Here is a 27,962-nt window from a genome sequence, read left to right on the forward strand (position 1 = left end):
CTGAACCCGCACCCCCTGAAGTGGAAGGACAGAGTCTTAACCACTGGAAGCCCTAGGAGAATTTAGAAGGACAGCAGTTTTTCTGAACTGAGTTATGATACTCACGTTAACAGCCTCCAAAGTTCCCATGGCACTTTGCTGCAGCCAAATGTTTTTTAAAAATTTTTTGGGAGAAAACCCCAAGCACACATAAGAACAAGAGTTATTTTTATCTCTGGGGGAATGAACTTAACACAAATTGTGAAGATTCCACATTGTTAAAATGCACAAATTCACTTCCAATGGTGTTTAGAATACTTGAAAAAGATAACATGTTTATTGGAATCAAAGTCCCTTTGAGAGATTTATTTTCTCTATCTTTATTCTCATATCTAAAGAAAGTGCTGAGTTGTAGATGAACAACTTCAAGGTCTTGGCCACTTTTTACCCTGAAGAAAAGAGCCAAAATGTTTGTCATTCCAGGAGCATAATCAGTTGAGCCGACACAAAATAACATAGTTAATTCACGAACGGAATTTGTTGCCATAGCTCCAGGGAGGGACAGGGTGGAGGAAACAATGGCCTTTTTCACCACAACCTGCCTGTCCCCACACAACAGGCCATCACTGAGCCAGCGCAGAGCACAGCAGTTGTCAGTGAGCAGCAGCCATGAGGGGACAACAGGAAGTGGGTGGTAAATAAAGGAAGAGCGCCTGACAACTTGGATCTCCGCTAGTTCAAGCTCTGGGACACGACTACCTCCTCCAGCTTATCTTCAAGCTTAACCTTTGGTCAACTGTTTCCGTGAATCCACAGAAAGAAAATGAAAGGACTCTAAAAAGCAGACCAGGAGAAGGCATGGTGAGTCACCAGGGTGGCACCATGGAAAAGGATCCCAAGAACAATTACACTCCCCAAATGGGACGCAAGGTAAGGTACCCGCTTTCCTATTGATTTGTATCTCTTTGATTATCAAAGTTCAAAAAGTAAAGTCCTATGTATCTGTGAGTATAACAAACCTGTGATAATAAAATCACACTCTGAAGAGAAGTATTGGGAATTCCCAGGCAGTCCAGTGATCGAGGCTCTGTGCTTTCACTGCCGAGGGCCCAGGTTCAGTCCCTGGGAGGAGAACTAGGATCCCACAGCCAAGCAAGCAGCAAAAAGAAAATAACAGAGAGAAATTATCCCTTCCATCTTAAGGTGATAAAAAGAAAAAACTCTGGCTAATGGTTCTTTATCCCCTGACTGAGGATGCAAGCACCCAGGACAGAGGTAAATGACAGGAACAAATTCTCTTCCTAAAAAAAGTTCAAATTAATTACTATGTGTAAAACAGATAAGCAACAGGGACCTGCCTTATAACACAGGGAACTATATTTAGTATCTTGTAGTAACCTATCAGGGAAAAGAATCTGAAAAAGAATACATGTGTATGTGTGTGTGTGTGTGTATAACTGAATCACTTTGCTGTACATATGAAACTAGCACAACGTTGTAAATTCTTCCATTTAAAAAAAGTTTTTTTTAAAAAGGTCAAATCACTGTGAGAAAATGTAGGTAGTTCAAGGCCAAGAATGATGCTGTGGAGTCTGGGTGTGCCAGAGAAATATTTTAAGAAAATGTTCATTATCCTATAAAATGAGAAGCTTTCCCCCGATGGCTCAGCAGGTAAAGAATCCACTTGCAATGCAGGAGATACAGGAGATATGGGGTTCAGTTCCCTGGTCAGGAAGATCCCCTGGAGAAGGAAATGGCAACCCCCTCCAGTATTCTTGCCTGGGAAATGCCATGTACAGAGGAGCCTGGCGGGCTACAGTCCAAAAGACCACAAAGTGTTGAACATGACTAAGCATGCATGCATCACGTGGCATTCCTAGTAGAGAAGTCACAAAATCTCAATTTGAATATCCATTTCAGAAATCCTCACAGTGTAACTATCATATGAGTGATACTACCTTCTACAATCTTTTATTTTGTGGGGGAGGAGATGTGCCTAGGGGAATGTGGATTTTAGTGGAGCCTTGATAAACCAAAAGAGTTCTAGATGGCAAAAGTTTAGGTGGTGAGACAAAAAAGAAGGATTCTGGATGATGTGAAGAAAAGACTAGGATCAGCAATGATGTAATTTCTGCTTCACAGTAAAGCTGGTTTCACGCCACTCCTCAGAGAGCGGTTTCTCAGGCCTTAAGACACTGGCCCTGTTCTTTCCTGTCCCAGTACTCCTCCAAAACTTTCCCATGCCCTTGGAAGTGGCTGTGGATGACTGGTTAAAGAATCATATGCCCCAGAAAGTGATCTGGGGCCATAACCACCATGAACTTGAACTACATGACTGGTAGATCATTTCTCCCAATTGGTCCCCTCCCCCTCTGCCTCCATATTACCCCAGATTTGGAGAAATTTGTATGTTGACTCACAAATTTCACCAGCTTATTTTATTGAGTTCGTGGGAGACTCAGGCGGCATTTTAGCCACTCATTCATTTATTCACTCATTCATGCCTCGTGCCAAAAATAGATTTGAAGTGGTATCAAAACAAGTAGATTCAGTTCCTGACTGGTTCTGATATGGAAAATTGATTTGGTCTTTCTATGTGCAGTTATGTAGAATTCAATCTGTACAAACATCACTCTGTACACCCATAACTCTTATGAACTGAAAAATATCCAAAGGCTTCTAAGCTCATGGAGTTCCTAATAGTATCACTTATGATTATAATAAGAGCTGACATATTTAGTTCTTACTAGGTGGCATTCAGTTCAGTTCAGTCGCTCAGTCGTGTCCAACTCTTTACGACCCCATGGACTGCAGTACGCCAGGCCTCCATGTCCATCACCAACTCCGGGAGCTTGCTCAAACTCATGTCCATCGAGTCAGTGATGCCATCCAACCATCTCATCCTCTGTCATCCCCTTGTCCCCCTGCCTTCAATCTTTCCCAGCATCAGGGTCTTTTCCAACGAGTAATTTCTTCGAATCAGGTGGCTAAAGTACTGGAGCTTCAGCTTCAGCATCAGTCCTTCCAATGAAAATTCAGGACTGATTTCCTTTATAATTGACTGATTGGATCTCCTTGCAGTCCAAGGGACTCTCAAGACTCTTCTCCAACACCACAGTTCAAAAGCATCAATACTTCAGTGCTCAGCTTTCTTTATAGTCCAACTCTCACATCCATACATGACTACTAGAAAAACCATAGCTTTGTCTAGATGGACCTTTGTCAGTAAAGGAATGTCTCTGCTTTTTAAAATGCTGTCTAAGTTGATCATAGCTTTTCTTCCAAGGAGCAAGCATCTTTTAATATCATGGCTGCAGTCACCATCTGCAGTGATTTTGGAGCCCAAGAAAAGAAAGTCAATCACTGTTTCCATCGTTTCCCCATCTATTTGCTATGAAGGGATGGGACCAGATGCCATGGACTTTGTTTTTTGAATATTGAGTTTTAAACCAGCTTTTTCACTCTCCTCTTTCACTTTCCTCAAGAGGCTCTTTATTTCTTCTTCACTTTCTGCCATAAGGGTGATGTCATCTTCATATCTGAGGTTATTGATATTTCTCCTGGCAATCTTGATTCCAGCTTGTGCTTCTTCCAGCCCAGCATTTCTCATGATGTACTCTGCATATAAGTTATATAAGCAAGGTGATGATATACAGCCTTGATGTACTCCTTTCCCAATTTGGAATTAGTCTGTTGTTCCATATCCAGTTCTAACTGCTGTTTCTTGACCTTGACCTTGACCTCTTTTCTTGAGAGGAGATACATATCCTCTCCTAAGTAATTTTAATGTCTTATTTCACTTGATTAAATACAGTGAAAATATTCAAACCTAACCACTAGCCTATTGTGCTAATTTGTGCCTTAGCTTCTCCCAGTTAAATGGAATAAGTTTATTTAACCTTCTTGGGCCAGCAAATAGAATTATATCTTTAATTATAGCAATAATAAAGTGATTGTATTAACATTTTAATCCTGCTTTTCTGTTCTCCATGTATTTTCCATACAGAAGCTGACCTCTGTAAAATTCTGTAAATCTAACTTTCTGACTGCCAGCCCTTTTGGGCATTGTACATTGATACCCATGACCATTTCTGGCTATTGCTAATGGTGTTGCTTGCAGTTAATAGTTATAAGCACTGTCATTACATATTGTATCTGAATGGTGAGGATAATTATGAATTTAATAATACAGTTGACCCTTGAACAATGCAAGGGTTAGAAGGCCGACTCTGTGCAGTTGAAAATCCAAGTATATGACTTGTCTGCCCTAAACGATGCAACCAACCACAGGTGGTGCATTACTGTAGTATTTACTGTTGAAAACAATAAGTGGACCTGCACAGTTCAAACCCATATTGTTCAAAGGTCAACTGCATTTTTAATCTCTCCAAGAATGGAAACTCCTTTTGTATGAAAGAGTTATTCACTTTCCACATATTTAACTTTAGTATTCGGTTGGCACTTATTCTGGAAGTAAGAGAATGCCTGAACATTATCTCAGTACCTCTTACTCCAAATGCTATAAGGTAGATATTATTTATATTCTCATTTTCAAGTGAAAATTGAGGCTCAGAGAGGTTAAATAAATTGTCCAAGGTAAAAAGGAGAGGGCTGGAATTCAGATTCTTGGGATCCAGTTTCACTGTTTCTTTAAACCTACACCAACAAATAAGGTGAAGTGAAGTGAAGTCGCTCAGTCGTGTCCGACTCTTTGCAACCCCATGGACAGTAGCCTACCAGGCTACCAGGGATCGAAACCGGGTCTCCTACATTGCAGACAGACGCTTTACCATCTGAGCCACCAGTGTTCTACAAATAAGGTAGCCACTAACCAAAAATGTAAAGTTTAGTTTCTCACTTGTACTAACCACATTTCAAGTGCTCAGTAGTCACAGGGAGCTAGTGGCAACCTTATTGAGATGCTGCAGATACAGAATATTCCATCATTTCAGAAAGTTCTATCATGTAATGCTGCTTTGAGTCATAATGTCTGTTTTAGATAGTTGACACATTTCCTCAAAATATATTGCAGTTCTGTTACAAATTATATGGATTTAACTTTTTCCTGTGAAATCTCGTTCATGTGAAGTTTCTTCATTTGCAGAGCACCAAGTTAACTTTGATCTGCAAATTAATAATATAGATAAGAGGTCAAGGAGACATTATACACTTCAGATACCAAAGATTTTTAAGCATTATCAAGTAACTCCAGAAGCACTCACTTAGATACAAGCAATTGATACAATAATTACACATCATTTTTATTTATTCATTAAAACCAGGATCCCCTACAGTAACCTGGTAGGAAATAACATGGTTAGCCTAGTTCTTTCTGCTATTCCAAAATTCTATGTAAAGCCATATTATACTAATGATTTACCTTGCTCTCTTCCTCTAGATCATTAAGTCAGTAGCATAAAATAACTTTCACTGTGAAATTTTTATTAGCTCAAGATCTAACTCCAAAGCCCTTACTTCTCGCATTGTATCCCAGGACTTCCTGGTGGGATTGCTCCTATGGACAGAGCCTGGCACATAGTAGGAGTTCTATGAAAATCTGTTGATTGGTGTGTAGGCCATAAGAGAAGAAAGAAAAATTAATAGAAACAACATAACTGTATGTTGACTATTTAGTCTTTTTAAAAATTTTTATTTTATTATTATTATTTTTAATTTGGTCACACTGGATCTTAGTTTCGGCATGCAGGTTCTTAGTTATGGCATGTGGGGTCTAGTTCCCTAAACAGGTATGGATCCAGGTATGGAACCACTAGGAAAGTCCCATATTTGGTCTTTATTTGAAGGAAATTAAACAATTTAGAACCCTCCACATTTCTGAAGTTTAGTTATCTGAACATTTTTTTTTCTGCCATCTTTGAGAGCCAATCTCTGATTCAGGAAAGGCTGGAAAGAGATCTCTTTGCCATTAAACCTTTGGCAGCTCCTGTACAATATCTGTAGCAGAGTCAGAACCATTTGAAAATTCAGCACGAGTGCCGAAAAGAAAACCACCACAACTATCTGAACATTTTTTTAAGCCACTTCCTTAAAGGGAAAGTAGATATTACATTTTCACTTTTTGTTCCAAAATACAATTAGGCCTTTTCCTTCTCATTCCTCTGTAATTTCTGCAGATGAATTCTAATATTACAGGAACAGGTATTGATTTGCACAGCCTTCAGCTAACTCAATAGTCTTTGTCTCCTTTGCAAACTGTGTGGGAGACTGATCCACGGGTCACATGTCCTCAATTAACAGGTGTCATCACCGCTACAGGCTACTGTGCTGATTGATTGTTCTTCCTCTGAAAGTTGACAGGTGGAGCACATGCTCCATTCCTGATACAACTGAATCCGAGTCTCTTGAAGACGCTAAAGTCTCTGCCTGAACTGTTGAGTCCCACTCACTGCGGTCCTCTAAAGCAAGCCTTGACTATCAAGCATGTGGGCACTCTCACAGGCTCACCTCAACAGCTCAATTCGCACACAAAAAAGATGGGAGTAAGAGACTGGACTTGGCAGTGTGTGAAACCTGGGGTTCCCTTGGTCTTCCTAGGCTGGAAACTATGGGGAGAAAAGGAATCTTACTGGTTTTTTGTGTTTTTTTGGTCCTTTCTTCTAAGGGACTTGAAGAAATACCTTTCAAATACCATGGAGTAAAGAATATACAAGAACTGGCCTAAAATTAATCTTGCCCCATGCTCACAATGAGACCTCATAATGTGAAAACATACTCTTTATTTCAATCTTGCCCCAGGTATTAGGACATTTTTTAAGTTCTCTGTCTTTTCAAAAACTAAATCACCCCCCTGCCACTTTGTCTCTCTCTTTGTCTGTCTGTTTCTCCCTCACACACACACCCACACCATATAGAGAAAGAGAAAAGGAATTTTAGAAATTGGAAAGGATGACCCAGGACAAAAAGGAAACATGTTTCAAATCTGTCTTCTTCATTCCATTGTTGTTGTTCAGTCACTAAATGTCAATAATGCCAAAGTTGAAAAACCTTCAGTTCAGTTCAGTTCAGTCACTCAGTCATGTCTGACTCTTTGTGACCCCATGGACTGCAGCATGCCAGGTTCTTCTGTCCTCCACCATCTCCCGGAGATTGCTGAAACTCAAGTCCATTGAGTCGGTGATGTCATCCAACCATCTCATCGTCTGTTGTCCCCTTCTCCTCCTACCTCCAATCTTTCCCAGCAACAGTGTCTTTTCCACTGAGCCAGCTCTTCGTGTCAGGTGATCAAAGTATTGGAGCTTCACCTTCAGCCTCATTCCATTAAGATAGAAACAAAAAATATAGAAGAATTTAAATAATTCTTTTGAAAGCAAAAACTAGTGTGATTAGAATTTTTAACAGTACCATCATATTTACTAAAAAATCTTAATCTTTTAAGAGTTTGCCCTAAAAAGGGAGAGAGATTATCTGGTGGTCCAGTGGTTAGGACTCTGTGCTTCCACTGCATGGGACACGGGTTCCATCTCTGATCAGAGATCTAAGATCTCAGAAGCTGCATGACACAGTGAAAAAAAAAAAAAAAACTTTGCCCTACAAAAAAACTTTGGGCTTCCCTGGTGGCTCAGGGAAAGTGACTGCCTGGAATTCGGGAGACACGGGTTTGATCCCTGGGTCAAGAAGATAACCTGGAGAAGGAAATGGCAGCCCACTCCAGTACTCTTGCCTGAAAAATTCCATGGACTGAGGAGCCTGGTAGGCTACAGTCCATGGGGTCGCAAAGAGTCAGACATGACTGAGCAACTTCACTTCTTTTGCCCTACGTATATATTTTTTGCTCTATATTCTTTGAGAGTAGAGGCTATCACATTTATCTTAGATACTTGGCTCCTGACATACTGTAGATGCTTTGTAAATGTTTGTTGAATGAGTGAAAGAAATTTAAATCGCTGTTTATTCTGTATTCTTCTTGTCTGGGGAGAATCCTGAATTTGTCCATCTAAGGTCATCTAGTAGAATGAGTGAATTTCAACTCAGCCTCCAACTCACTGATTATAGATCAGTGTTGGGTGAACCAACTTCAGCTTGACTCCAGCCTCTAAATTTATTGACATTATTAACAATAGCAACAAAGACATGATCACTGTTTACAAGGCATGCATCAGTGCTAAGTTGCTTCAGTGGTGTCTGACTCTTTGCGACCCTATGAACTGTAGCCCGCTAGGTTCCTCTGTCCATGGGATTCTCCAGGCAAGAATACTGGAGTGGGTTGACCTTTCCTCCTCCAAGGGATCTTCCGGACCCAGGAATCAAACCTGAGTCTCTTACGTCTCCTTCATCGGCAGGCAGGTTCTTTACCACTAGTGCCACCTGGGAAGCTGTTTTCAAGGCTCTCCACCTTAAATCCTGCCAGACTCCTAGGGTTGCTAGGGGTTTTGTGATATCTAAAAGCCAGGTGGGACCTGCTTAGAGATAGTAAAGATGGCAGACTCACTCTCCACAACTTTCTCAGTTGTCCAGAGATGGGCAGAGTTGGATAAGCCTTCGAGAGAGATGGCTAAGACTTGTACACAGATTTGCCTCATAAATGCTTTTCCATGTCACTATCACACTTTTCCTTAGGATGACAGTTGAAAGATTTTCCTTAAATATCACACATGGAATTCAAGACAAAAATGGAACATTAATCAAAGAGTTTTGTAGGGTTTTCTTCATTATATGAGGTAGGAGAGTTATACTCACCAGGAAGCACAGAAGACTTCTTATCCTATACAGTACAGACCGGTGGGTTGATTAACTGAAAAATAAAATGGTTATAATGGAGACTTGTTTTAAAAAATGATAAATATATACACTAAATATTTTATGTAAATTTAAAATAAATATGGTATTAAGTTGTCGATGCTTTAACTGGGCCACTGATTAGAGCTCTATGTTTTCTTCATTACATGCATGCTTAGTCACTGAGTCATGACTCTTTGCGACCCCATGGACTACAGCCTGCCAATCTCCTCTGTCCTTGGAATTTTCCAGGCAAGAATACTGGAGTGGGTTGCCATTTCCTGCTCCAGGGGATCTTCCCCACCCAGGAATCAAACCCATGTCTCCTGCACTGGCAGGCAGATTCCTTACCACTGGGCAGGCATACATATAGGCAATGTCTCTGGTTTCCATTTTGGGTGAATTCTAAATGAAGTGAAAAGTCGAGATACTCTGAAAACACTCTGTGTGGAATCCTAGATTTGGGGGAATTTTGTCCCTATCTTTTACAGTAGTCTTGTTCTCACCCAATTTAATAACAATTTTAAAAAATCCCATGACTATCTTTTCTTTATAAACCAACTTAGTTTCTTTTTTTAAGCACCTTTTCCTCATCATTTATATAACATTTAATTAAATGATATCTTTGCAATCACAAGTACAATGGGCGTAAATAGATTTGGGGGGAAATTTAGGTAACTCTTTTTTAAAAAGTATTTATTCATTATGGTTGCACTGGATCTTCATTGCTGTGTGCTGGCTTTGTCTAGTTGCAGTGAGAGGGGGCTGCTCTCTGGTTGTGGTGCACAGGCTTCTCACTGTGGGGGCTTCTCATGTTGTGGAGCACTGGTTCTAGGCTCACAGGCTTCAGTGTTTGCAGCTCCCGGGCTGCAGAGCTCAGGCTCAGTAGTTGTGGTGCATGGGCTCAGTTGCCCTGCAGCATGTGGGCGTGTGGTCTTCCCAGACCAGGGATAGTACCCGTGTCTCCTGCATTGGCAGGCAGATTCTTCACCACTGGATCATCAGGGAAGTCCACTACTGTTCCTTTTTGGGCAAAAAAATGTTAATATGTTGGTAATCAGAGCAGGAAAGAAATCTTTTTGTCCTCCATGTCTCAGATGTACTGCCTTATTTAATGAGTACCTACTTTGGGGTAGGCCATCCAAAGATAGAAAGAGACATTCTTTCAAAGATGTAATTTAAAGTATGGAAGTCAATTTTTTTTAGCATATTCACAGGGTCCTGTAACCATGAACACAATCTAATTTTAGAACACTTTCATCATCCCCCAAAAGAAACCCTGTACTTATTAGCAGTCACTCTCCATTCCCTCAGCATACCCCCAGCACCAGGCAACCATGAATCTACTTTCTGTCCTATGGATTTACCTATTCTAGACATTACAGATAAATGAAATCATACAATATATGTGTTTTTTTGTGTCTGGCTTCTTTCACTTAGCATATGTTTTCAAGATTTAGTCATGTTGTAGTGTATATTGGTGCTCCATTCTTTTTATGGCCAAATAATATTCCATTGTATGAATATACAACCATTTGTTTCTCCATTCACCATCTAAGGACATATGGGTGTTTTCACGTCTTGGTTAAAGTGATTAATGCTGCTATGACATTCATGTACATGTTTTTTATGTTTTTTTGTGGACATATATTTTCAATTCTCTCAGGAGTGGAATTGGTAATTTAAGTGGTAACTTGACGTTTAACTTTTTGAGGAACTTTCAAACTTTGTTTTCCAAAGAGGCTGCACAATTTTACATTCCCACCATCAATGCATGAGTGTTCCAATTTCTCCGCGTACTCATCAATTCTTGTTATTTTCCATTGAAAAAAATTATACCCTTTCTAGTGTGTGTGAAGTGGCATCTCCTTGGGGATTTGATTTGCATTTCCCTAATGGCTAATGATGTTGAGCATTTTTTAACACGTTCATTGGCCATTTGTATATCTTCTTTGGAGAAATGTCTATTCAAATTTGTTGCCCATTTTGAATTGTGTTATGTCTCAAAGACACTTCTTTGCCCTAAAGCAAGGTTTCTCAGTCCATCCTAAAGGAAATCAGTCCTGGATATTCATTGGAAGGACTGATGCTGAAACTCCAATACTTTGGCCATCTGATGCGAAGAACTGACTCATTTGAAAAGACCCTGATGCTGGGAAAGATTGAAGGTGGGAGGAGAAGTGGATGACAGAGGATGAGATTGTTGGACGGCATCACTGACTCAATGGACATCAGTTTGAGTAAACTCTGGGAGTTGGTGATGGACAGGGAGGCCTGGTGTGCTACAGTCCATAGGGTCACAAAGAGCTGGACACAACTGAGTGACTGAACTGAACTGAAGGTTTCTCAGCTTTGACATTATTGACAGTTAGGGGATGGATAACTGTTGTGTGGGATTTTCCTGTGCATTGTAACATGTTTAGCAGCATCTCTGGTTTCTACACATCAGATGCTTTTAGCAGCCTCCAACTTCTGACTATCAAGACAGACACTGCAAAATCACCTTGGGGGTGAGGAGATGAAATCTCTCCTAATCAAGATCTGCTGCTCGGAAAGATCTTTCTGTGCATCTAAGAAACACATAGAAACATAATTCAGTTTTAGTGGAGTGGTGGAAGCCAGTCTGAGTGGGTTGAGGATGATGTAAGAAAGTGGATGGACCCTGAGAGTAGGAACTGGTCTTCCCAAGTCCAGTTGGTAAGTTAATTGACAAAATGAGACATAAGTATAAAAGTTACAAATGAGAATTAGCTAACATGATTAGATAAACAATAATTCAATATAACACAAAACAGTTGTAAGACTATATATGAAAGTATTAGAAGTGTGGTATATCTAGAACCACTTATAGGATTTCTGAGAAAGGGAATTTACTGTGAGCTGGTCTCTGGGGCAGAGTGTCATCCCTTGACCCTCCTGGGCATGGAGCTCAAATGTCTGTTAAGTGGCCTTTCCCTGTAGACAGCTCTCAGCTTCATTTCTCATGTTAGTCTCATCTCTTGGTAGGGATGTGGACCCATCTGTCTCAGACATAGATGGTTAGAGCTGAGTTGTAGGCAGTATGTCCACAGATAACCCCTGAGGGCTTCTCAGGCTACTCTGGTTCCTGTCCTTAAGAGTCATCTGTGGACATACTGCCTACAGCTCAGTTCCAGACCCACTCAGTCTCTATCTCTTAGTTCTAATTCCTGAAAGAGGGAATCTGAGGATCTGAGAAATCACTGAATAGGCCTGGCTTGGTTCTCTTAATTGGGTGTCCTAACCCAATTCCCTAGGCTGAGGGGTGGGGCAGTTTTCAGAGAATGGATGGGATGGAGTGAGGTAGAAATAAAGAAATAGGAACCACATCATAGATCCTTAAGCCATTCCACCACCTGTCCAGATTTCCCCCTACTTCTTTTCTTCTCAAAGATTTTTACCCCACGCCCTGTCCCCTAAAGGGCTTCCCACGTAGTGCAGGGGTAAAGAATCCACTTGCCAATACGGGAGATGTGGGTTTGATCCCTGGGTTGGAAAGATCCCGTGGAGGAGAAAATAACAAGCCACTCCAGTATTCTTGCCTGGGAAATCCCATGGACAGAGGAGCCTGGTGGGCTACAGTCAGTCACAAAGAGTCAGACATGACTGAAGCTATTAAACAACTGCCTCCTAAAACATCTCTCACAGAAATAGCCTGACTATTGCTTGCTAGTTAAATACAGTTAACACCATTTACCTCTTTCCTTCAGCACCTGTGGCACTGTGGTCCTGACCTCAAGTATTCTGACTTTAGAAAGGGGATGATTCTATTTAATAATGTCTTGGTAGGAAGGTGTCATCTACACTGAAATGGGCCATTTTAACAAGAGAAATATATCTGTTTGGGGAGCAGTCTGAAACTTCTTCATCTCAATTTTCCCCCAGTGGCATAACAGTGGGGAATAAAGACTACCGAGTTGTTGGGAGACAGTACATCCTTCCCACTAGTTAATAAAGTGATGCCCTGCCTTCGCAGTCTATTAATTAAGAAGGTAATCAGTGCATGCTTCAAGTTTGCTCTTTGAAACTCAAAGGCAATAAAATCAGAACACCACTCAGATTTTTTTTTCTCATAAGGAAATGAATAACAAATTAGGGCCACAGAGATAGAGTAATCACATCTTGAATGATTTCTCCTGAGCATGCTTTTAATAACCTGTATGCATCAGATAAGACGAACAAAGACAGGCAAAGTTAATTATCTAGGAAAAGCTTCATCAAGGAGTTTTAGTCACATCAGCCCAGTGTTTCTCAGCCTTGGTACTGCTGGTATCTTGGGCCAAATAATTATTTGTTGTGGGGAACAACCCTGTGCATACAGTAGGATGCTTAGCAGCATCTCTGGTCTCTAACCAGTAGATGCCAGTAGCACCCCTCCACCCAGCTTGTGACAACCAAAAATATCTCTCAGTTCAGTTCAGTTCAGTCGCTCAGTTGTGTCTGACTCTTTGCAGCCCCATGGACTGCAGCACACCAGGCCTCCATATCCATCACTAACTCCCGGAGTTTACTCAAACTCATGTCCATTGAGTCAGTGATGCCATCTAACCATCTCATCCTCTGCCCTCCCCTTCTTCTCCTGCCTTCAATCTTTCCCAGCATCAGGGTCTTTTCAAATGAGTCAGTTCTTCGCATCAGGGGGCCAAAGTATTGGAGTTCCAGCTTCAACATCAGTCCTTCCAATGAACACCCAGGACTGCTCTCCTTTAGGATGGACTGGTTGGATCTCCTTGCAGTCCAAGGGACTCGAAAGAGTCTTCTCCAACACCACAATTCAGAAGCATCAATTCTTCAGCACTCAGCTTTCTTTATAGTCCAACTCTCACATCCATACATGACCACTGGTAAAACCATAGCCTTGACTAGGTGGACCTTTGTTGACAAAGTAATGTCTCTGCTTTTTAATATGCTGTCTAGGTTGGTCATAACTTTCCTTCCAAGGAGTAAGCATCTTTTAATCTCATGGCTGCAGTCACCATCTGCAATGATTTCGGAGCCCCCCAAAATAAAGTCTGTCACTGTTTCCACTGTTTCCCCATCTATTTGCCATGAAGTGATGGGACCAGATGCTATGATCTTCGTTTTCTGAATGTTGAGCTTTAAGCCAACTTTTTCACTCTCCTCTTTCACTTTCATCATGAGACTCTTTAGTTCTTCACTTTCTGCCATAAGGGTGGTGTCATCTGCATATCTGAGGTTATTAATATTTCTCCTGGCAATCTTGATTCCAGCTTGTGTTTCCTCCAGCCCAGCGTTTCTCATGATGTACTCTGCGTATAAGTTAAATAAGCAGGGTGACAATATACAGCCCTGACGTACTCCTTTTCCTATTTGGAACCAGTCTGTTGTTCCACGTCCAATTCTAACTGTTATTTCCTGACCTGCATACAGATTTCTCAAGAGGCAGGTCAGGTGGTCTAGTATTCCCATCTCTTGAAGAATTTTCCACAGTTTGTTTTTGCTGCTGCTGCTGCTGCTAAGTCACTTCAGTCATGTCTGACTCTGTGTGACCCCATAGACGGCAGCCCACCAGGCTCCCCCATCCCTGGGATTCTCCAGGCAAGAACACTGGAGTGGGTTGCCATTTCCTTCTCCAATGCATGAAAGTGAAAAGTGAAAGTGAAGTCGCTCAGTCGTGTCTGACCCTCAGTGACCCCATGGACTGCAGCCTACCAGGCTCCTCCGTTCATGGGATTTTCCAGGCAGGAGTACCGGAGTGGGGTGCCATTGCCTTCTCCGCAGTTTGTCCCTAGACATTGTTAAATATCCCTTGTGGGACAAAACCACCCTTGACTGAAAACTGAGTTAACTACATAACGTTCTTTCTCACTCCTCATTCCCTGGATGTCTCCAGAGTTTGCTTGCTGTTTTAAACCCTTGGAAACAAACATACCAGGCTGTCTACATTTTCCAGGGAATAATGTGAAAAGAAATTGACTGAGTCAATATTACTCATCTAGGTGACATGAAGGGCTCCTTGCATTTCTATATTGAAAAGTAGCAGACAAAAAAAAAAAAAAACAAACAAACAAAGGAAGGAGGTCTAAAAAAGATATTTATTTAAGGCACTCAGCTAAACACTTTACTTATATTTTTTCTCTACAAAGCCTTCAGGGATATAATTAGCTTTACTTTATTGGTAAGGAAACTGAGGCTGAAAGATGTTAGGTCATTTGCTGAAGAACACATAGTTTGTAATTTAGCAGTGAATCTAGAAGTCTGATGGCAAACTTTGTGCATTTATATACATTGCCTTAGTATAGGCACTTAAAGTGCTAGACAACTAATAAACAGTGACCAAATTTTAACTTTTCAAAAAACACTTTATTATGGAAAATTTCAAATATATGCAAAATTAGACAAAGCAGTCCCTTCCCATTTGTCCTGTTCGTGTACTTCTCATCCAGCTTCAAGAATGATCAAATGAGAACCTACTGTATAACAATGGTGGTATTATTTGTGCTAGGGACTGCCATGGTTTAATGCTAATAGTTTTTAGTTCTTTTTAGTTTAGTTTAGCTAATTCTTTTTAGTTCTTATGTTTAAATGGTGTGGTGAGGTTAAGCCTATTTTGCAGAAATAAAGGATTATTTTTCTTTGAAAGTGTTTATCCCATGCTTGCTTACTTGCTTACTCAAGAGAATTTCTTCTTACAGCAACGATGGGCTTCTGTGTATATGGTTCTCTCAAGCACCATTAGTGAGTCATTCGATATAACCTCTCCTCTGGCTTAGGGTTAGGGTTAGGGTTTAAATTAAGATTAATTAAGATTAGGTTTAAAATGATTGCTTTTAGACATAAGGAAGGTTTGTACATAGCCAGCTTCTTGGGACACATACACTAATAGGGCTTATTTCTTTCAATGCAAACAAAATACAGAGTCTTGGAAAAAAGAAGGCCTAAACAGTTTGGGAGTCAAAATCCGTGTCTTAGTTAAGTCTCTCACCATATCTGTTTCACCATAGTGGTTCTCAACTTTTTTTTTTTTGGTTTTGTATCTTTAAAAGTTCTGATACTGTGTCACAGGCCAAGTAGGCCAGAATATCTAGGGAGTGGGAATACAGCCTTGGGGTTTGAAAACCTCCGTCCCCCGGTCTGCTAATAATTTTGATGTACAGCCAAGGCTGAGAACTTTGGGGAGTGAAGCAGAGATGGTGAGAAACTTTATTAAGACATGAATTTATACCTCCTAAAGTGTTAGGCTGTCTGTTTTCAAGAGTAAGATATTTGGTATATTGATAGTTGGGGGCCTTTGGAATGATCAGTTTTCACCAGCACCACCTGATATTATTCAGAGATTTACATTTCACTCACAGAAGATAACCTGGGGGGGGAGGGTCCACTTCTGCTTGTATGATGGAGGAAGAGCCCATCTGATGCCACTTTTTTGAAGATTTATTAGAAGACATGAAGACATCAACTTGAAGGAGCGTTTCAAGATGACATCCTCCACTGGCACCTACTGAATGACTCCAAAAGGAGATTTATAGGGGCCTAATAAAAGGTTTTATCTAGCTAGATTGTACCATTTAATGTCAAACTAAATGAAAAGCTTTCAACCAGAAAGCTAGCCAAAGAGAGCGAACCAAGCAGAGCATGGGAAATGAGCTACAGAGGAAGCACGTGGTGAGGAGGGGCTTTGAAGTCCAGCAGACCTGAGTTTGAAACTCCACTCTGCCATTGTCTGGCTCCATGACTTTGGACAAACTACAAAACCCTTCTAATCATTGATTCTTTCCTGCAAACCTGGTATAGTGCTTATGCCTGATACAGAGTACAGTTTCATAAATTACTAAGTATTAAAATTACAGGCAATGTATTGTTCCAATATCTGGAAATGAGATACCAGGTCCAGCTCATGCTAAGGAAAGTGTGATAGGCAGAATGATGTACCCTCCCCCTCAGGATGGCCACATCCTAATTCCCAGAACCTGGGAAATGTGTCACTTTTCATGGCAAAAGGGATTTTACAGATGTAATTAGGTTAAAGTTCTTGTGAAGGGAATAAGCATCCTGCATCACCCACGTGGACCCAATGTCATCACAAGGGTCTTTTTAAAATATATATATATATATATATACACACACACACATATATATATGTATTTATTAATTTGGCTGTGTTGGGTCTTAGTTGTGGCGTGTGGATCTTCCTTGTGGCCTGCGGGCTCTTTGTTGGGGTGCATGGGCTTCTCTCTAGTTGCGGTGCTTGTGCCCCGAATGGCGAGGGCTCAGTAGTTGTGGTATGCGGGCTTAGTTGTCTCGAGGCATGTAGGATCCTGTTTCTCTGCATCCCCTGTAATGGCAGGTGGATTCTCAACCGCTGGACTGCCAGGGAAGTCCCACAGGGGTCTTTTCAAGGGAAAAAGGCAGGCAGGAGAATTAAGGGATGTGACTACTGAAGCAGAGGCTAGAGGGGTGCAACTGCTGTTTTTGAAATGGAAGGAAGAGGGCTGTGAGCCAAGTAATGCTGGCAGTTCTAGAAGCTGGAAAAAGTCACCTCTGGAGGCTCCAGGAGAAAGGCAGTCTTGCTGATATATTGACTTTAGCCCACTAAGTATAGGCACTTTAAATCACCTATGGCAATTTTAAGAACTTTAAGATGATAAATTTGTGGTGTTTTAAGCCACTGTATTTGTGGTAAATTGTTATAACAGCAATAGGAAACTAATACCAAAGGTTAAACCAAGTCTCTCTTTGAGCATTCAAAGACTGCACAGGGTTCACAAGATGAAAATTTCACTTTGGAGTCCAAGCTATTCAAATGAATTAGTATAAAGTCCAAGGAGTGTAATACTAGTTTACTTGTGAATGAATTTATCCATCTTGACATCAGATGGTCTTGATGCCTCCCTTGCCAGTCAAGCATATTTATAGCAGATCCAGAAGGCCAGGGGCCAGAATCCTGCAGTATTTGCTGCAGTACTGGGAAACTATGCCTGGGGAGAAAGCAAGAAGGAAGAAAACTGGTAATGGCAGATCAATAACCAAGAAAGACACCTCTTGGGGATTATCAGAAGAAGTGTTGATTTGGAGGACAAATAGTGTCATATTCTGGAGGACAACTCGATAAAGTAACCCCAAAAATGTATATAAAACCTTAAAAATGCAAGTCCTCTGACTCAGCAATTTGACTTGTAGGAAAATTTATCCTAGAGGAAAAAGGCTGGATTAGTATGCATATCATTCATCTGCTTAAAAAATGCTTTCATGGTTCCCATAATTGCTTATAGAATAACACTTGGGGAGACCCAAGGGAGATAGCAGTACATCCACATACAGTGGATAATTAAGAATGGCAGGGGTTTGTACTGGCCATAGCTTCATCTACACGTGAACCTGGATAGATTAACCTTGAAGGTCTCTAAGCCACCTTTGCTACATTTGATCTCTTTTCCTGAAAAATCACTGAAACAGTGATTGACTAACAGTTCCCATGTTAAATTGGTGCCTGCCCTTGAGCATGTATTATAAACTATCATCCATTTTTGTGCCTTAAATAAATAAAAAATTTTATATAACTGTGTAATTGAGCCATTAAGCATTGAAAATTACCTATATTCTTACCCGCTGACATTCAGATAATATATTTGGCATGCAAAAAGCTGTGATTCCAAATTATGCTCAAATCCAAGTGAGGAATCTTTATTCATTTTTTTTCTGCTGTATTATCTGTTTCGGCCATATGTCTGGACCCAAGCCCCGTCAAGAAGGGACAAAAATTTACATAACATTCTCAAGTATGATGGTGGCTGCATTTGGAGTTTTGATTAAACTGCTCTACATGCATGATTATTACTTGTAAACAGATGATTAGATATTAATTAGACAATAAGTGATTGTAAAGCACTTGGAAAATAAAAGTGTTTATAAATACCACCAAGTAATAGCAACAATAATTCTTTACTGACTACACAGCTGCTAATGTCAATAAGAATGATTTATTCTAGCTAAGGGCAACTTTAATTTATGCACAAAAGCTGCTATCATATCTGTTTTGCTAGAGCAAAACAACATATGTCATATTTACAACTGATTTTACATCAGCATGTAGATAAATACATCTCATTTTGATAAAAACAACTTCTCTCTTTTAGGACCTTCTCAAACACAGGCATAACCATTATAGTCTGGTGTCCATGAGTGCTAAGAACTGGTGCTCCTTCCCGTTCATCTCTCTGACTTATGTCAAATATTTATTTCTTTAAAATATAAGATGATAGGTGACATTTTGTGAATGGCATTTTCATTCATGCAGTAGGTTTCTCATGTTGAGTCTGTGCAGTTGCTCCCTAGCACCTTAAAACTCTGCATAACAGACTCAATAAATTCTGGTCAAATAAATGAGGATAATTCTTTTCTGGTTATTCTAGAAGCTGGAAAAAGAAGAAAATCCATGTCAAGAATAAAATAAAGCACTTTCTATCTTCTTGAGTTTGTTTTTCAAACAAAAAGTTTTGAAACTTACTGCTTTTTCTGTCCCATCATTATTTTTCCCCCTAATGGCCTGTATCAACCTCCCTCTTGACCCACTGGTGAATTGGGCAATGCTTCTGTAAACTTGAGCCCCTACAATGAGTCCAGGTCCGTGGTTTCAGAGGTAGGAAATGAACTGAATGAATACAAGTGAAGAGTGCTTCATGTTACATGGATTCAATAGAAAAGAGGTGGAGAGGTTATTTGGGGTGATGAGATATGCATGAGTTAGCTCAGCGACCTTGTTAACAAATCTAAGTAAGGCAGTGTAATCTGGTAGAAAAGAGAGTTGAACTTTGCTTCAGGAGGACCTGGACTCAAGTATACTTCTGCCACTTACTCTATGACCTTGCTCAAGTTACTTAACCTCTCTGAATCTGTTTGCTCATTTGAAAATTTTCAGTATTAAAACTTGTCAGTCCCAGATGATAGAATTCACTGTGTAAAAGAAACAAGTGAGGGGTGAAAGGCTTTACCCAAAACTTTTATCACCACAGTTTCCCTGGAGTGAGTGAAAAGGAGTAACTCCTGAGTTTCATTACTTAGATGGTGAACTTTTTTTTTTCTGGGCTACATCAGATTTTAGGTCCAAACTGTCAGCTACATGTAGAAAACTGGGGAACTGATTCAATATAGAGCCATGAAAGTCACAAAATTCCATAGATGGTCAGAGTGGTTTCTGGGAAACCTTAAGTTCTGTGAACTGGTTCTTTCCATGTCCTTTCCTTGTAGTCATATACCTTATCTGAAGTAAATCTGAGAAGATGAAGAAAATGAAGGGTAAAGGAAAAGAGGAAGAAATAGTGAACTCAGGAATGCTGGTAAGGCGGGGGGAGGATTTGGAAGGAAGTTTTCACATATGGCCTTCTTTATAAATATTAAGATCACTATAGGGAATTCCCTGGTGGTCCAGTGGTTAGGACTTGGCGCTTTCACTGCTGAGGGCCTGGTTTTAATCCCTGGTCTAGGAAATAAGATCCTGAAAGCCTTGAGGCACATCACCCATCCCCACCCCCTCACCCTGAAAGGCAGTATAATGTATATAGGGACATACAAACTTCTAAAATTTTCAGTATGGTTGACTTAACATTTGTGTACAATGGATATAAAATTTATAGGAGCATGACTGGATTAAAGATGGAGGAAAAGGGAAAGGTATTTTTAAAGAAGAGCAGGCTTAAATGTAATGCCTGGTTTTTAAAAAATAGGCATACGTTGTTAAGACTCATTTTTATCCACATGTGATGAGGATATGAAAGGTATTTGCCATAAGAAATACATCATGTTAGAACTTTATGATGGGACTCTGAAATGGTATTAGTTGTAGATCCCTTAGAAGCAGACCCTGAGAGGAGAATTCAAGTTCAAGTAGTTAAATGGGGAGGTGAATCTGGGCAACATCCACAGGAGTGTGGGCAAGGGAGCCAAGGAAAGGAAGACAACCAGTACAATTTGTGGCCTATGTCAAGCAGCTACCACCATGGGAAGTTGAACTTAATCCCCCTGGGGAACTCTGGCAGTCAGTGTAGAACAGTGTAGACTCAATTATCCCACTTGAGAACTGAGTGTGTGGGTGCGTGCTTAGTAGCTCAGTCCTGTCTGACTCTTTGCGACTCCATGGACTGTAGCCTGCCAGGCTCCTCTGTCCACGGGATTTCCCAGGCAAGAATATAGGAGTGGGTTGCCATTTCCTCCTCCAGGGGATCTTAGCAGTAGGGTGTTTATACACTGAATCCTCTCAGTCATTGGCTGAGAGCTCTTGGGGGTGTGGATGGTTCCTTTTCTGGCCCTTCAGCTTCGAAAGGTTACATTCGGGGAGGCTGAGGGCGGGGCTTTCGGCGGCCAGATAATTCCCTCAGGAGAGATGCAGGTGCTGGCTTCCCATTGACAAAAAAGGGAAGGCCTCAGGCATCAGGCAAAGCTCGGACAGTTTCTGGTCCGAACAGATTATTTTAGTTTTTCCCTGCAGATCTTTGGGAAGAGTATTTCCAGCAATGCGATGTTGAAGTGAAGAGCGCTTGCGGGAAGAATGATGTCATACTTAGGTCTCTTCCTAGCTGAAGTGAAGGTCCCTATGACGGTTTCCTCACCTGATCAGATGTTGAGGGGGTTACAAGTAGCCCACTCTAAGTACCTAGCATAGTGCTAAGAGCATAAGAGGCGCTTGATAAATGGTAGCCGGAAAAGATGGTGGTGCTTGGGAGGGGCAGCGCTAATCTAACAAGTCCTCACGAAGATACAAGATGCAAGGTTGCAAGATGCAAGAGCCCAGTCCCCGAAAGTTCCCTGGGGATTTTCTGAACACCCTGCTTCCAACACACTCCCTTTGCTTCGGCTAACTGCTGATAGGACTCCCCAGCATCGCTCTTGACTTTCAACTTAGTTTCCTTTCACCGACTCCCTGCACCTTTCTGTTTGTTCGTGTGCTAACCTCTGCGTGCCCCGTATCTGGCTCTTGATCCCTTTTGCGAGAAAGGGTAATAATGTTAATTTTCCCCCCAACTGTTATAGGCAGGAAAATGTAAAACAGAAGCCCAAACCCCCCATAATTCCATCTTAATATCGTGATCTATTTCCCTTCAGTGCTTTATCCTAGGATGTATTAATACATATCGCAAAATTGGGGTTATTTCCAGAATCATATGTTGTGACCTGATTTTCTCATCTGACACAATCTTTACACGTTCCCCTAGCATTAGTTTTTCTTCAAAACATGATTCTTAATGCATGTATAATAACATATGTATGTATTTTATTTTTAACTTTTTCCTATTGCTGTAAATTGTATCACTTTTTTTTTTTTGCCTTTTGTAAATAAGTCAGCATTAACATCTTTGAAACTATTTATGAGCTTCTGATTATTTCTTTGGGGATAAATTCCCAAGGGAAAGTTCTGGGGCCAAAGGGTATGAACTCTCTGAAGTATGTAGCATGTACTGACCAATGTCATCCATGGAGTTTTATGTTTTTAAACAGTGTTAACATTGTGCATAGATTTGTGTAACTGTTATTATAATCAGGATACAGAACGATTCCATAACCCCAGTAACCTCCCTCCTGCTATCCCTTTATAGTCATCCTCCCATATATCCCCTAGAGCAGCGGTCCCCAACCTTTTTGGCACCAGGGACCAGGTTCATGGAAGACAATTTTTCCATGGACGGGTGGGAGGAATGGTTTTGGAGTGATTCAAGCGAATCACATTTATTTTGTACTTTATTTCTATTACATCAGCTCCATCTCACATCATCAGGCATCAGATCCCACAGGTTGGGGACCCCTGCACCAGAGGATTATGAAATATTTAATTCTATATTATGTAATTAACTGGTCATTCTTAATCATCCTAATAGCATCACAAAGCCCGAAGTTACAATAACCCATTCAGGTATTAAGAAGTTCCTGAATCAGGTTGCAATAGCAGCCAAGACTGACCCCCCCAGAGTGGGTGAATCTGGTAAAGGCCCCTCTCAGACCAGTGCCTGAAAGAGTTTATTTCTCATTAGATCTGTGAGCTTCAACTACTGGGCTATGGAAAGAGGAGCATGAGGAGCCAAGACAGGCTGGGGTAGGATTAGTGGGAATGGAGTTAGTTATAGAGCTGACAGTCACAGCAGGTAGAGGTCCAAATTTTGAGGTTCAGGGACTTAGGCTGATAATGTGTCAGGTTCGACTTGGATCTAGCACATAGTGGCACTATTAGCTAAAGGTCTGACTTGGGTGACACAGTGAAGACATTTTAAGCAGAGGCAGCATCTTGTTTTGATGTGGCAGGGGAGAATGAAGAGGGGAAGAAGAGGGTATCTGCCCGCTCTGACAACCGAAAAGGTGGGGGATAACCACACAGTCTAGGCTCTGGGGCAAGAGGGGTTTACAGGGACTCCACTAGTCACCAAGACTCTGCTAAATGGGCACAGGTGAGCCTCCCACTCTGAAGGGGGAATTAGAGGACCAATTACAAACCAAGCTGGGAGCTCAGTGGCCTGGAGCACAGTGAAGGTTTGGGGGCTAGGTGATTTTCAGTGGATCTTGTGGCTTTAGGCAGTGGTTCTTAAACTTTAGGGTATGGCAGAATGCCTCCAAAACCCAGAGGATTCATTAAAACTCAGATTCCTGGCCTCTACCACCTGAGTTTCTGACTCGGTAGGTCTGGGGTGGGGCCCAAGAATTTCTGACAAGTTCCCAGGGCTGTGGCACTGCTCTTTAGGAGAGCCACTACTGCGAGGCAATGAAAGTATTAAGACCGAACGGACAATCTCCTTCCCATATCACCTAGTATAGGTGGGAAAGAGACTCCTAAATGTATTGCAGGGGTTGGCCCTTTCAAGTAAAAGGGGTTGGTAGAGCCAAACTTGCAGCTTGAGGTATTTTGTGCTGCTAGGAGATCCAACCAATCCATCCTAAAGGAGATCAGTCCTGGGTGTTCTTTGGAAGGACTGATGCTGAAGCTGAAACTCCAGTACTTTGGCCACCTCATGCGAAGAGTGGACTCATCGGAAAAGACCCTGATGCTGGGAGGGATTGGGGGCAGGAGGAGAAGGGGACGACAGAGGATGAGATGGCTGGATGGCATCACCGACTCGATGGACATGAGTTTGAGTGAACCCTGGGAGTTGGTGATGGACAGGAGGCCTGGCGTGCTGTGATTCATGGGGTCGCAAAGAGTCGGACACGATTGAGCGACTGAACTAAACTGAACTGAGGCAGGCAGATAAGGTAGGAATGTCCTTTTTCAGATGACCCAAGTATCACCAGAATTCCTGCATCACTGAAGTTCTCTTAAGTCTAGCAATGCCAAGTGATGTCACTCTGATTTGCAGGATCTATAACTACCAAACTATAAATATCTCCTGCAGAATCCATTTTGTTTTTCTTGTAAGGCTAGCTCTCTTTGCTAATTTGAAGAGTGATTAAAAACATAATAATAATGCCGCGTTACATTACTATAGAACATTCTAATTCACAAAGGGCTTTCACGTGATATCTTATTTGCTCTCCCCAATTCTATGAAGGAGGCAGGGCAGGTATTCTTATCCCATCCTTTGGACTACTGGTTCTCTAGGTATGGCCCATGAACCTGCAGCATCAGCATCACCTACGATCTTGTTAGAAATGCAGATTTTGGTCCCAGCCAGACCTACTGAACCAGGTCTTGAGGGACCAATAATTTACACTTCCAACAAATTCTCAGGTGATGCTGAAGTTGGTGCTGCTGGTCCTTGACCATACTTGGATGAAAACCACTGCTGCTGCTGCTAAGTTGCTTCAGTCGTGTCTGACTCTGTGCGACCCCATAGACGGCAGCCCACCAGGCTCCCCCGTCATTGGGATTCTCCAGGCAAGAACACTGGAGTGGGTTGCCATACTACTATAGATTAAAACGAAAGATTTAGAAGCCCAAGGATTTCTATCTAGATATTTTTCCTACCAGTACACCTGCTGCGTCCTTCCACCTTCCCACCCCTGCATCCTTCCAATCCCAGTTTTCCTGCTTGTGAGTTTGAGGCCCTGAACAGTTACTCTAAATTTCAGTTTTGTCACCAGTAAAATGGGGATAATAATAAGATCGACCTCTTTGGGTTGTTATGAAGATTAAACAAGATCTAGGTAAAGTACCTAGCAGTGTGCTTGTGCTTAATAAATGCTAGCAATTACCAAGGTTTTTTCCCCCTTACCCTATGGGCTTGTGGGATTTTTATCACCCAGACCAGGGATCCAACCCCGGCCCTTGGCAGTGAGAGCAAGGAGTCCTAACCATTGGACCACAAGCAAATTCCAATATCATGACTTTTATTAAGTTCTTTCCTTTGGGTGTGTGTCTCCAGAAAGTCTTCCTAAAGTGGTGGTTATTCCTGGACGATTTAGACTTTAAGGCACACCATCTTTACCACCCCCATCTGGGATGTTTCTGTGATTGCCATGAGCATTTGGCTGAGAGCAGGGTGCCTAGGGAATGGGAGCAAAGGAAAGGTTCAAGGACGAGTGTATCGAAGGGCAGACAACAGCAAGACCTCCTTGAGGAAAGTCAGAATAGCTGGGGAGGTTGAGGGAGAGAGAGTGGCTGAGGGAGGAAGCAATTGTGGAGGGCAGTCAGAAGTGGGAGGCAGGTTGTCAAAGACAATCTACCTCCTTCAAAGTTCCTCCCAGAGCAGCCCCAGGGGTAAATGCCAGGGCTACAGTGCCTCAGGGGATCTGCCAGTGCAGTCAAGGGGGTGAAAACTCAGGTGCTCACAATAATGCCCTGATATGTCCTCCGAGGCCAGCTGGCAATTGTGGGCACAAGGAGTTTGGACTCAAAAGTGGCTTTGTCTTCAGGGTGACTCCTATTTGGCAAAATTCTGACTACAGCACATCAAACACTCCTGTCAGGGACTTGGTCCTTTTTCAGTGGAGATCTGCTATGTTCTGTCTCGAGGCGTGCTGGGCATCTCAGGACGCGGTTTTTTCCTTATCTGGGTTGTGCAGCCGAGGTCCCCGGCCCAGAATGGTCCTAGACCTTTGCAACTGAATTAAACAGAAGAAACAAAAGCAGCAAGTTCGGGCCCTGTGGGCACGGCCGGCCAGCCAATGGGGCCCGGCCGCTCCCCGGCGGAGTGGTACTATGATGACAGTAGCCAACCAGCGCGCTCCATGCAAATAAGGTACTGTATCCCGCACCCGCCGCTCCAGTGCAGTCTGGTTGTTATAGTGATAAACTGAGGCCTTGCCTTTTGGTTTCTCGGAGGAGGAAAGGGGCGGGGGATTAGGGGGTAACCTCTTTACTTCCCCCTGGAAAAGACAGAAGGGATGAAGAAGGGGGATGGGTGGGGAAGAGAAAAATACGTGACAAAGAAAACATTCGCTGCCTGGGAGGAGACTCTCAGAGGGTGTAGAGCTGGAGGGAGCATTCACTGGCCATGCCAGTACTTACCACTGATGCTGAGTCAGAAACAGGTATCCCAAAATCCCTTTCCAATGAGCCTCCCTCAGAAACCATGGAGGAAATAGAGCACACATGCCCACAGCCTCGACTGGTAAGTAAAGACAAAGGATGCAAATGTATGCGTGGCTATGGCACAAAAGAGTTCCTTCTGCGCATGCAGCCAGTGAGGAAAGCAATGCTTGGAGGATTTTCATGTAAATGAGAATGGAGCTACCGCCTAATCCTTCTCAGCTGTTTATACTTAGCTTCTATACCGGGCGCTGCTCTCAGCTTACAAAGCATTATTGTATTGGCTGGGTATGAAGCGGGGCGCTTGGGCTATGCTGTTTTTGTGTCTTGGGAGGAGGGGATGGGCTTTTCTTCTTTTAGGTGTAGTCTCGTCTAAAGATAAAGCTCCTACGGTACAATTTTAAAATGGTATCCTCTCCACAAAGCTTGGGAAGTGTCCGTTGTTAAGTTCTAAATTCTAGCTAAGGAATGATTCTGTCCTCAACTAATTTCGGTGCCTAATGTCAATTTTGGAAAAATGAGAACGACATGGAAGCCAAACTTACCCGTTCGTTTGAAAATTTCAAAATACATGAGTGAAAGGGTCCCTCAGTATTGTGTTCAGAAATAATGTGCATCTTAAATGAATTGTAAACATTTCCGGAGCATGCTGCTGAGGGTTTCTCTTCGGGTAGTGGGAACCGAGGACAGCTACATTTACTTGGAAAGGGGCTGCATGCCTTTCATAATCAAAGTGTGGAAACAGCACTCAGAGGCTTCCTTGCATCTCAGTGAATGGTATCCCAAATTCCATCATCTTCTCTGCCACTGCTCATGATTCCTTAAGTAAACGTGAAAAGTGGCTGGTTCTCAACCGCCTCAGCGTGTATCCTCCAGCAATCAAAAGCACCAAATGGATAGTGGGTTTTGGGGTGGCCTGAAGTCTTGGTGAACTTGGCGAGACCTTTCTTAGAACCCTCAGATCCAAGGGACAGACTAGTTAGAGCTATCCTCTCTCTAGCGATAGCCCCCCCATCCCTGTGTTAAAAGTGCAATATTTTGATTGGTTGTGGAGTTTGACCCTGGGAAGAGTTTTTGTTTTTTTGTTTTTAACAAAAAGGAGTTTGTGATGTAGTATTTTCTGTGAACTCCCAAAATGAGGAGATTCCCAAATGAGATTCCAAGGCTAGTCTATCCTGTAACTTACTTGTTAATGGTTACTAAGAGTTCAGAGGGAGATAGGACAAGTTTCTAAAACATGAAAACAAGTCACCTTAGAGCATAGTGGGCTTTTGTTCACTATGTTTCTATTTTTTTTTAAGATCTATTTTCTTAGGACCCTTTACTACTAACTGCTCTCCAGCACTTAAGCCACTTGCTGAACAGTATACATGATGTGGTACCTGTGTTCTTATGGGATACAAACCATCCCAATAAGTTTGTTACCAAGGGATTCCTTTGAACCACTAGACAAGTCTTGGTTAAGGTGTGTGCAAAATGACAAGAACAACAAACTGACCCTTAAATACTTGTTACAAGATCACCCAGAATATATATTTTTAAACATTATACTCGATGTTCAAATTCTAATCACACACCTTCCTGACAGGTAAAGGGCAGGAGAGAAAGAGGGGGCATCCAGTTCCGGTTTGTGTCAGTGCCCACTTCTTTTCCTTCCTTTTCTGCCTTTTAGCTGTTCTGCTCCTTGGTTGCTTCTGCCTGAGAGAGTGGACAGAGGAAATCAAAGGAAGGAAGTTCAAGTACTTTCCACTTTCCCTTGTGACAGCTCATCTGGGAGGTTAACTCACAAGATCCATGCAAAGCTGGCAGTGTTACGCCTCCA

The 27,962-nt window shown here is 41.9% G+C and overlaps 1 protein-coding gene and 1 non-coding gene across 3 annotated transcripts in view; one reads left to right on the forward strand and one right to left on the reverse strand.

Annotated features, from left to right (window-relative positions):
* The first annotated feature begins 544 nt into the window (after positions 1 to 544).
* PCYT1B (phosphate cytidylyltransferase 1B, choline) overlaps positions 545 to 27,962 on the forward strand; it is a 147,786-nt gene continuing 120,368 nt past the window's right edge. Inside the window, exon 1 of one of the 2 annotated variants that reach the window (XM_070366008.1) lies at positions 545 to 909. In XM_070366008.1, coding sequence (XP_070222109.1) covers positions 838 to 909 — 72 coding nt within the window. In that variant the 5' untranslated portion in view covers positions 545 to 837. Of the gene's footprint in view, positions 910 to 25,992; positions 26,223 to 27,962 lie in introns of those variants that run through there. The other variant, XM_005890191.2, reaches the window with a different exon arrangement.
* Positions 5,851 to 5,998, reverse strand: LOC138986567 (small nucleolar RNA SNORA12). The gene has a single exon (XR_011463380.1). It is a non-coding gene; the product is annotated as a small nucleolar RNA SNORA12 (small nucleolar RNA).

The sequence above is a fragment of the Bos mutus genome, chromosome X (assembly GCF_027580195.1).
Source record: "Bos mutus isolate GX-2022 chromosome X, NWIPB_WYAK_1.1, whole genome shotgun sequence".
Classification (NCBI taxonomy): Eukaryota; Metazoa; Chordata; class Mammalia; order Artiodactyla; family Bovidae; genus Bos; species Bos mutus.